General features: G+C 34.0%; 2 protein-coding genes across 2 annotated transcripts in view; one reads left to right on the forward strand and one right to left on the reverse strand.

The window, feature by feature from the left end:
• Positions 1-3370, forward strand: part of LOC128209640 (endoplasmic reticulum lectin 1-like) — a 29249-nt gene extending 25879 nt beyond the window's left edge. The window contains exon 14 of the mRNA XM_052913756.1: positions 929-3370. Coding sequence (XP_052769716.1) covers positions 929-1003 — 75 coding nt within the window. The 3' untranslated portion in view covers positions 1004-3370. The remainder of the gene's footprint in view (positions 1-928) is intronic.
• Positions 3371-4659: 1289 nt separating this feature from the next.
• LOC128208462 (plasminogen-like) lies at positions 4660-10108 on the reverse strand. Its single transcript, XM_052912026.1, has 6 exons — positions 10070-10108; positions 9636-9804; positions 8996-9059; positions 8251-8362; positions 6656-6826; positions 4660-4781 (listed from the first exon to the last, which is right to left on the reverse strand). Exons 1-6 carry the CDS (start codon positions 10106-10108, stop codon positions 4677-4679), a joined length of 660 nt encoding a protein of 219 aa, XP_052767986.1. The 3' UTR covers positions 4660-4676.
• Positions 10109-12141: the final 2033 nt, after the last annotated feature.

The raw sequence follows: 12141 nt of genomic DNA on the forward strand, positions 1-12141 counted from the left end.
TAAATTTTATTAAATACCCATCATATATCCACATGCAATACGTAATAATATGTCGCAAAATACGGTAGTCTGTATCCCACCTCAGTGCAATAAGGCCGTATTCCACTCTTGTGACGTTACGTTAAAAGTATCGGTGCGCAATGTTAAATGACGTCATAAAACAAAATAGTGTGTTGTTAAAATGAAATTTATTATAAAAACATGTGGCTTTTAAGTGATCTAACAAGTAATATATATATAATAAAAGGGTTATTAGTACTGCGTTTTGATCCGGAATTTCGTATTCGACTCTTGTGGATTTTTTCAAAATCTTTATAATTAATAATAGTTTATGTTCTAAAACATAGAGGGTTTTGGTTTTGTAGATATCAATGATATGAAAATATATCAAGTAATAAAGTTTTTTTCATGGTGTGTTTAATCTTGGCACAATTTTTTCATATGACAGTTATAAAATTTTGTTAACTCTCTTTGTTCTATTAAGTGCAGGGTGTTGTTGAAATCTTTGCTATAAAATAGGGGACAGTCAAGCCGTAGGGAATTCCTGATTTAAGTATTTCGATTAAGGAAATTGTCTCAAAATCTAAATCTACACATTTACATATATACAATACGTAACATATCATATTTATAGCAAACTGGTGTAATGTAACCCCTTATTGTGTCATATTTAAATTAAAGCAAACTGGTGTAGTGTAATCCCTTATTGTGTCATATTTATAGCAAACTGGTGTAGTGTAACCCTTTATTGTGTCATATTTATAGCAAACTGATGTAATATAACCCCTTATTGTGTCATATTTATAGCAAATTGGTGTAATGTAACCCCTTATTGTGTCATATTTATAGCAAACTGGTGTAATGTAACCCCTTATTGTGTCATATTTATAGGAAACTGGTGTAATGTAACCCCTTATTGTAATTTCAGGTAGAATCTCCATTATTCTGTGATATTTTGGACAAAGCTGACGACAATGGATTATTGGATCACATCGAAGTCTGAGGAAAAAAATATTTATTTGTGTGTGTCAAATTTTTGTCATTGACTTCCTCTTTGACATTATCATTATTTTAAATAGTATGTGTAGCAATTCTGTGTAGCACCTTTGGCCCGAAGTGATTTTCACAGACAAAGAAGAAAAGTATGCTGCCAATCTTGGGATCCATCCCAGGACTGTCTGCTCACAAGTCAATTTCACTGCTAACTGAGCTCGACGGCCTGGATAGCTCACATAATCTTTAAACTATGTAGTGTGACATCTTTTTATTTGGCATCAAAGGAATTATTAACATTAGTCTTATTCATGTAGTTCAATTTGATTCTGAATGCATTAGTGTTTCTTTGCATGAACTGAGGCTTATGACTCTGGTAGGCGAAGAAGTTGGTGTATGACACTTATCATTCCTTACAAATGCAATAATATATATATATATATTTACTGCGTTCAAATATTTTATTATCCTATTTTCTTTTTGTTGCTGATGTGTTGTCTATCGAATCTGTGGTTATGGCAGTGTGGTTAGCATGCTGGACCCTGGATCAGAGGGTTCATGTTTCAATCCTAACTCGTAGCTTCATCGATGATTCATACCGGTTATTACCCAGTAATGATAGATGATTCTTATTCACAAGTACATAATATAGCAGATATTAAATGTGTTCAAATGTTGGCTGCTTTAAAGGCTCAACAGAGTTTATGTTACTCGTTCATCATTGTGACATTAAAAACCATCGTTGCTTTACCCTTCTGTACCTTCACCCTGATTAGACCTCATATTAAAGGGACTATTTTAAGAAGAAGTCTCTATAGTCAATTATCACCACCATTTTCTTATATCAGGAGAAGCAATAGTAATTTGATCCTGATTGCTTCACTTTTTCTTAATGTTTACACATTGCTGAAATGTCTATGTTTACAACATCACCCAGATGAAGTATATTTTTCACCTGATAATGAAGGGACAACTTTGAACGTCTTGTAATGATCTGCTTTGGCTAGAGTAATATTATAGTGAAAAAAAACCCATTATCTAGAGGTTCTCTACGAAATCTAATCAAATGGTAACCCTGTCTGGCCCTAGGGATTATTTCTTTGATATAGGTAACAAGGTGAGTGATATAGGGCCATCATGGCCCTCTTGTTAAAAGAATAACTGACAAATATAAAAATCTTTGATATCTAATCAGGTAAGCGATATAGGGCCGTCATGGCCTTTGTTAAAAGATTGACAAATATATAAATATAAATATGTATACATTAATTGATATGAAGTGTTACAGAAAGTAAAAAATAATAGGCCCAATTAAACTATTTTGAAATCTCAGAAAACTCTTTAAGATATTGGATATGTGTGAGCCAAACGGTGGTTGCATTAATTCCTGGTGATGGCTCTTTTCTTTAACATTGTGCTCAATGATATATGGTGTATTGTGATTTGTTTTGTTGATCTTTTGCAGGGAAATTAGGAAAATGGTAATTGGTTACAACCAAAATGTAATACAACTTACAGCAAGCATAATAAAAAATAAATAATTGAAAAATCTTCAAACCATGTTACATTTTCCTTTTTTCTCCCTGCAAAAGTTTTGTTATATGTGTACATGTACTGTATCAGTATATTCCTAATAAATGGGATGCAGGTTTACTACAAATATGCTTTTATAAACCTTTTAATGTTATGTTGGTGTACGAATATGCTTTTATAATTTTTTTAAATGTTAACTCAGAGTGTATGAAGATGCTTTTTAATGTAAAATTCCAGTTTAAATGCTTTTTGTTAGTATGCATCTCTTTAGAATTACTCTGATAAACTTCAAAGAATAATTGATAATGGTACAGCATTAGTTTTTCATTATTATTTGCCTTTTTACCATATAAACATTTACTTTACATTTACGTTATTTATTGTTTGAAATCCATGTGTATTTAAATGTCAAGGTCACTGTAAATGATAAGGCCACAGTGAAAATGTCAAGGTCACAGTGAAAATCCTCATGTGAAGCTTAAAACTGTTCATTTTGTTTGGTAGAAACATCAATGACTGTACACAACACATAGGTTTTTTATTAATATGATTACATGTAATAAATCATACACATATAACTATTTTATTCACAAGTTTATTTTTATAATGAATAAAGCTTTATTAAATTCTGAACTGAAGTAAAAACATATTTTCCCACTCTGATACATGAGTAATATTGTTCTTATAAACCTAAGGATACTTAAAGAATATGGCTTTTTGTAAACAAGATATTCAGTGTAAAAGCTCTGTATAAAATATAATTATATCATTTGAAGTATTGATACATATGTATGTCATGAAACATATTATTGAAAAACAAATAATAAATGATCAAAGAGAAATTTTAATTTGTTGTATATAATGCATGTATAATAAAGATAAGATTCAGGCAGGTAAGGTAAGGTTACTCAGTGTTTCAAGTACCACAACGGCTGAAGAAGAATCAGTTCAGTTTATTTTTACCTCGTCTGTCTAGAAAAACACATGGGGTATTTTGATGACATTGGCCAGACACTTGAACCGTAATCATTACTCATAAATAGTTCAAAATATTCAAGTTATTCACTGAAACTTGGTATATGAATAGCAAGGCCCAAAATACAGGCTGTAATCATTACCATGTTATGTCTTTTGTTTCACTGCAAAAAAGCATCAACAGCGCACAGTATAGGTTGGTGCAAAAAAGATTGTTTATAATTTAAATGCATTATCGTGTCTCACTCATTTGACCCAGATGCACTCTTACCCCCCAAATAAGATGTACCACAATTAATACAATTGTTCTAATTCACCGCAAAGGATGAATGCATATCACAAACAATGATTCTTATGAAGGATACCTAGTTTAATTTGAAAGAAAGGTCTATAAAACACGGTATATCTGATGGTGGCATGAAACTGCCGTAAGATTACTTGTTATCGTTCGCGAATTGTTTCGTGTTAACCACTTTCGCGATAATTATCTAGCTATCTAGTTAATATTCGCTTGAACTTGTCCAGACCTGCCACCTATTACCTTTTCTAGCTATACAACATTAATAGCTTAACTAGTTATTATTTATAAATTCCACTTAATAAGTAACATAATAACTTTTTAACGTGATAACGTGCATTTTAGCTAAGTGGTAACACAATTCTTATTACATTAACCAGTTAGTATGTTACTTATTAAGTGGAATTCGCAAACCATAACTAGATAACCTGTTAGCGCCTGAATCTGGAATGCATTTATAGCTAACTGGTAACACGGATCTTACCTTGTTAACCAGTTAGTAAGTTATTTACTAAGTTGAATTCGCTAATCATAACTAGGTAACCAGTTACTGCTAAAAGCCAAAATGCATTTATAGATAAGTGGTAACACAAATCTTATCTAGTTATTATGTTACTTAGTACATGTATGTGGAATTCGCAAACCATAACTAGTTAACCGGTTAATGTTGTACAAATAAAAAATGTAACAGGTTGCAGTTCTGGGCATTGAATATTTATTGAAACGTCGCAAACTTTAACATTCATTCTTCTAATATTAACACTACTCTTGACACCGGTTATTCATGTCCACACAATGGATATCCATGAAAACTTAGGAAGAATCTACGTTGCCCTTATCGATGCACATTGTCTAGGAATCCAAGGATGTCCGTTGCTTATGAACCCAATGGATATCCACGAAGAACTATAGCGTCAATCTGGTACTGATACAAGTTGCTTGTGAACTCCAGACGAATTTGGTTGGAGAAACAATAACCGGTCTGCAAGAACAAATTTTAAGCCATTTTAACACTCTGAATTGATGACATCAAAAATGACCGATCGAAATTACATACAAAACATATCAGCAATGACATTCGAAGGCTGAACACTTCTGTAGACGACATTTAACCGTAGTCATGATAAAAAAATATATGGACACATCAAAGTTAATCCTATATTTTGCCGTGGTACCTGGTACCTGGTACAACTTAAAACACATAACTACATAACATGATTGTATACTAACTTGCTTTTTCATTATTATTTGAGCCGCGTCGCGCGATTTAGGGCCTTCGGACATATTTTCACTATTACAATGTTTTAAGGTATTTGAATGGCATGATATTTCAGGAAGATATTCTGAGAATTTCATGATGATATCACTTAAATTGCGTAAGTTATGTGTTTACAAGTGAGATCACGTATTGCGCATTTTGAATGCTAAATTTGACGTCATTCAAATGACGTCGTAACGAAAGTGCATTATTCAAATTACGTGCAAAATTATCGTATCAACATTAAAACTAGCTGATGATTTAAATTATTTTCTTATCACAGAATCTTTAAAGAACATAAATTAAGATAAAAATAATGAATCATTTTGTATTTTTAATACATTTGGCCGTTTTAAACACAGACTATCAACCCAGTCAAAATATGTCGGGACAAAATCCATGGTTGCCATGGAAACATGAGTTAACCAATGGTCATAAATTGTCGAGAAAATGATGCACCAATGACAAACCTTAGAGAGAAAGAAGTCGGGAAGAAATTGATTTACATAGGAAAAATCATTATTTTTGGCATTTTTTATTAATGATTATTTCATTTGTAATAATTATGTACAAAGGCCCAAAATCGCGCGATGCGGCTCATTTGCCTTTTTATTATATAAACATTCATTTTACATTTATGTTATTTATTGTTTGAAATCCATGTGTATTTAATTGTCAAGGTCACTATCAATGATTAGGTCACAGTGAAAATGTCATGGTCACACGGAAAGTTAATCTTAAATATGCCGTGGTACATGTGCTATAATAATCTGTCTGTCTGCGGCTAGATACCGTCTATCACAAACGTTCTCTGTCCTACCGTTACCTTGGGTGCATTATAGTCTTTAAAGCTGCACACTTACAGATTCAGAGATTTGACGTTTTTAGGTTTTGTCTCAGAATCAGCTGATCAATGTTTTCAATTCAGTCATATAAGATAACTCACAGTAAAATAGATCTCAATTGTTTGCAAAACTTCATTTTTTAGTGGTGATTTTGGCCATAAAATATTAAGTTTCGAAAATAAATGCGATAAGATCTTTTGTCAGCAGTCTTGTATTACTGATATCTAGACATTTACGCAGAAATTGGCTCACTCGTAGGCAATACAAGTTGTCATAACGGTCAATTTGTGAGAGTGCAGCTTTAAACTAATAACCCCATCTACCCCCGTATGTGAAACACTCTTTCACGTTTTCAACGAATGTCTATCAAGTTTAATCGTCTTAACGTTTTTAAGCTAAACTTTCTATCTTATTTTTTGTCATGGAATGAGCAAACATTTACGTAAATATCTTCAAAGAAGTGATACAAAAATCAGATCGCAGATTTTCATATTTCAGTTCGAAAAATAATGTTTTATGGCTAAAAAACGTTACTAACGGTTTAAGAAAATGCATAAAACATTTTTTTAAACTTTAATATGACAATCTGCAAACTGATTTTTTATTAGCTGTCTTATTATCACTGGTTTCCATGCATTTTCGCATAAATTGGCTCGTTCCAACACAAATAAGTTGTCAAAACGTTAAATCTGTGAGAGTGCAGCTTTAAAACAAAACGTAGTACAATGTTTTGATAATGAGTGAAATTCTTACAAGAGTTGGACTGAATATTCTCGCTTCTTCAATGTTCTGGACGGTAGAATCTTGCCAAATGATTCTTGGAGCTCCGCCGAAGTGGTAACATATCATATTTGACACAGCGCCACCATGGAAGGTTTCGTAGATTTCAAGTCCAGCAACGTGCACTTGGGTTGGAAATATGACCTACAGAGGAACGAGAACATGGGATTAAGTACTAAGGAAGAAAACGGCACATTGTGTCTGGCATTGAAGAATTTGTGCATTATGAATTTAACGAAAAATATCGCAGGACTTGTGCTTAGCTGAAGTAATAGTAGGGTTCAGCTTCCAAATATGTCAAATTTGTATGAAATTTTAATAATATTTTAAACTTTTATCAAAACAAAATATGTTTTATTATCATAAGCATTTAATTCTATGAAGGTAGAAGGTTCTTTATAAAGCTGGCCCCCACGAGGGCAGAAGGGTTCTACCAAAAAAGGGCAGGGTGCAGTACCCTTCCATACCTCTTGAGCTAAAACCCTACGAGAACGAATAGCTATCTTTTACCACAATTAGATTTAAGTAGGGAATCCGCCCGGCGATCCTAGTGAACACAATTATGTTCACATCTTTTCTGGAGCAAACCAATTAGTTGTAATATCAGTCGACACTCGCTATGTCGAACTCTGTTATCCCGATGTCCCGGTTATTTCGAACTTTGTTTTCCGAATATTTAGTGTTCAGCTAGATATGTTTTGTATTTCGGTTATACCGAAAGTTCGTTATCACGAAATATTTCCCGAGGTTATAAGGACTTCAACCTGCCCCTGTGCGTCGGAAGGCAATATTTTGCTTAAAATGAAGACTTTAAACACAGATAACTTGACTATTTTTTCACCATTTTAAATGAAACATAGCGCAGTCTACGCCGCTTACGGAGCCCCGCCTTTGGTCTTTTACCCAAGGTTGATTGAGCGTTTAGTTTCTTAAAACACTTACGTGACATTTAACTACCCCCCCCCCCCCCTCCCATAAGGTGTGTCAAAACAACGCAACCTGCCCCTGTGTTCCGACGTAGCATTTATGACGCAATTTATCACGTGGTATACACACACTGTAATAATACAAAACTCGTGTGTCGTATATTTCACACGAAAGAAATAGTCTTGACTACATGTCCTTGTTCATAAACGTTCACCTAAAATAATTTGTCAATGGGGTATAACTTTTTGTGAAACTAAACAATTTTTTTTTCGGTGAAATAGCATGTTATTTCCACTGCTGCTAGTTTCACTGCTTTTGAAAATGTTGTTTTCCGTTTTGTTAAACAAAAGCGTACCCTGTACCTAATTATTTTTAAAATGATGTTATTAAAATAATGTCACGACGTTATTTATATCACGCGATTTTCCAATTAACGGCAATTCTTTTGATATTTTTCATATTTTGTAGCTTAAAAGACGCAGAAAATTTGTTATTTTTTCGTAAAAGATTTAAATTTATTTCACCGAGACTCGGCGTGCTCATTGAAAGTAATATTTTCATGAGTGTTTCTGATACAACGGGAAATCACTTTTTGTAAAATTATCCAATAATAATACTGCACACAAAAAAAACCATGATACCTCAATGTATTGGCTTCCATATAAATGGGCATCTGAGGGTGCCCAAGACAGGTCGCTCTGCTTATAAGCTGGATATACATCGGCTTCACCTATCACCTGGTTGGCTCCATTTCTAGAATATAGAACAACGATTAACTTTTAAACTTAAAGGGGCTAGACACCAAAATTGGCAAAAACATTATCGGCAAAGCAAGCCTATCATTGTCAATGCCAGTATGAGGTCGATAATTAATGCATCATTTTACATGGTTAAAATAATATTTTGTCGCTGTTTTTAGTTTACATGGTGTGTATTTTCAGCATTTGAAATCACATGATAAGTATAGATACATATACCGTTGCTATTTTTAAATTTACTGGGATTTACATGGTAAAAGACAAACCGAGCAAACTTCAAATTGGAAAAATACGCATTGACTGCGAACGAACGATAAGTGTGTCTCAAGAAATGTGTCATATCAGTAAGTAAGATTCAATGCGTTGAACACAACCATATCAATTGTATAATAGTTTTTGACATTTTTCTTTTTTTCTTGCAATTGTATCATCTGGTGTCTAGTCCCTCTAAACAATTGAACGTATATTTTATTTAATTGTTATTTCGGAACCACTGCTCCAAATGAATGGGATATGTAGGTAGAGTTGAGCCACTGCGCATGCAAACGGTATTGATCGGATAATGAGGGATTGTAATCGTTAATGCTCTAATATTTGGAAGTAACAACAGAACAAAGTTATTACTTACCCCGGGTCACTCAACTGAGAAGAGAAGCTGATTACCCCCGATACCCATTGGTATGTTTGTGAAGCTGTAATAAGTAAGGAAATGAATTAACCCTAGCTCCAATGAAAAACCTAGCTCCAAATGCGGGAATGAACGCGAAAAGTCCACAAGTAGTGTACGTTTACTTTGCATGTCACTTTGGGCGTATTCGTTGATACCTAACTAGTTTCAGTTTTGGTTTCAAAGGTTTCGGCGGTTTTAAAATATGTGGTTCGAAATGTTTTAAGTTATGTTCTGTGATCGTGCTTGTTACAAAACGTTTAAAGATTGTACGATCAATGCACATTGCAGGCACGAAGCTAGGGCCAATTTGGGATAACGCAGATCGAAATTGTTCATTGACGGACAGCATCGTTTCCTACCCACTTCGGTTTTTGTTTCAAATTCGGGGTATTTGGTATGACAAAAACTTAGACCTGTTGAAACTTTATTAGGCAAATGCGGATTTGCACACAGACAGCTACGCGCCTGACTTGTATAAAGTAATATAATATGCCATTAACATAACGAATATTCTAAATATTGTTCTGCCCGAACTTCGGTTAATAACCAAATCTTAAAGTTTATAGACTAATACCAACCAGATAAACTCATAACCTACCGTGACAATAAGGAACATCGCACTTTTCCCATCGAGTGTTTGGATCAATTGTATAACACCACAGAAATGAACTGTTGCTTGGGTCCCTACACAAATTATCTGCTGCCAGTTCCGATCCGTCGGTGGGAAATTTGTTGTCACCATGGTATGAATGACCGTGTGGATAATCCTAAAATCGAGTACGTTTAGTTTAGTAGATACTTTGAAGATGAAGTTTTCAAAGTGCACAAGTCATAGAAGAGACAGTTTACTTCTTCGTGCAACAGTATATATTGCTTTAAATAAAATAGAAACATAAACATGAGGTACGTCAGCTTGGCGGAATTCAATCCAATACGAAATAAGATAAATTTCAAAATAACCATTTTCATTTTATCAATAGCGGTTCGATTTCAAATACCCGACTTGTCAATATATGTAGTTCGTTTTTTTACCTGAATCCAGTTCTGACACTGGTTGCCTGTTCTCGTCATATCCACCTTTCCACCGTAGAACATGAACGGTGCCCCGCCCTCCCAGCAAACGCTGTCAGCTACAGCTAGAAAGTAGTAAATGAATAGGCAGTATTTCAGTATGCATCTCAGATTGATCTTAGGAGGAAAATCTGAGTGTTTCTATCGGCCAATTACAAAATCTGAGTGTTTCTATCGGCCAATTACAAAATCTGAGTGTTTCTATCGGCCAATTACATTGATCTTAGGAGGAAAATCTGAGTGTTTCTATCGGCCAATTACATTGATCTTAGGAGGAAAATCTGAGTGTTTCTATCGGCCAATTACATTGATCTTAGGAGGAAAATCTGAGTGTTTCTATTTGCCATTTACCTTAATCTTAAGAGGAAAATCTGAGTGTTTCTATCGGCCAATTACATTGATCTTAGGAGGAAAATCTGAGTGTTTCTATCGGCCAATTACATTGATCTTAGGAGAAAAATCTGAGTGTTTCTATTGACCATTTACCTTGATCTTATGAGAAAAATCTGAGTGTTTCTATCGGCCAATTACATTGATCTTAGGAGGAAAATCTGAGTGTTTCTATTGGCCATTTACCTTGATCTTAGGGGGAAATCTGAGTGTTTTTATTGGCCAATTACATTGATCTTAGGAGGAAAATCTGAGTGTTTCTATTGGCCATTTACCTTGATCTTATGAGTAAAATCTGAGTGTTTCTATCGGCCAATTACATTGATCTTATAAGGAAAATCTGAGTGTTTCTATTGGCCATTTACCTTGATCTTAGGGGGAAATCTGAGTGTTTTTATTGGCCAATTACATTGATCTTAGGGGGGAAATCTGAGTGTTTCTATTGGCCATTTACTGTTATAGTCAAATCAAAACAGCCAGAGTTTACTTTTATCCCCAAGCTAATTGAATACAACCCCTGTCTAAGTTTAGACTACTGGATATGGCAACATTTATAACATGAGTTTAAGTACGAGACAAGCATTACGCATTGATTTGAAAGACAGTAAATTTCCTGATCATTTGTATGCTTTACTGTGAGTTTTATGCGAAATATTCGTTCAATTACGAAATATTCGTTCAATTATTTAAATGACAATTATTTCTTTATGAATACAGTTCTTTAATTGATCTATAGAGCAGCGGGCTGGGGATGAGGGTTTAAAAGTCAACATAAAACTACCAGTGTCACATTGTAGCAAAGGAGTCCAGCGTCCCTTTGTGCAAACGCTTCTCGTCACGTCGTTTCTCGGCCAATATGGCTCGTCACAATGGATTGTCTTTGCGCCACCCTCCGTATTTACATTGCCAACCAATTGTTCATTTACATTAGTACCAATTGGCAAGCAATCTGGTGATAATGAGAGAGGATGTTTACTCTCGGATGGAAATGAAGTGTTTATAATTGTATATACATGCACATATATCAATTGTTCAATTAAAGTAAGAAGTTCAACTAACATTAATGAATAATTAGTCATAATGCATAAATGATAAATATGAGCTTTTAGTGTAAAACTCTTTATTTTTTATTGTATGAAATGAATGTCTTTTGAAACAAGTATTAAACACGCCTGGTAAACCTTCGCACTACAACAAAAAAAAAAAACATAGCAAAACGAGCAAAAGTCACTTCCGGTCTAGAGCGGACGGGCTGTTTTTTTCACAAAAAGTGAATATGACTTTTATTTCTCTTTTTCCTTAAAGAAAAGGGGAGTTTTTTTCGAAAATCGGGGAATAAAGTGTCGTCTAAGGATGTTGAAGTTGCACAGAAAACACAGTTGAATATTTTTGGAAAAACACATATAAATTGATCCGGCTAGAACTTTTTTCCCGGCGAACATTATGTTGCTTTTTCCCCAACGACAAAATTTCGTTCCTCGATTGCTTTAAGGTAGTACACTTCTATGATGCATATGAACTCAACACCGAACTACTGTACACTTCTTAAATCAGGTGAAACTTCTATCTTATTTTTATCACCACATACGCATCATTATTACATATAAATGGATATGTGTAACAGACTTCAATAGATGTCTTCT

The sequence above is a fragment of the Mya arenaria genome, chromosome 11 (assembly GCF_026914265.1).
Source record: "Mya arenaria isolate MELC-2E11 chromosome 11, ASM2691426v1".
In the NCBI taxonomy this organism is placed as follows: domain Eukaryota; kingdom Metazoa; phylum Mollusca; class Bivalvia; order Myida; family Myidae; genus Mya; species Mya arenaria.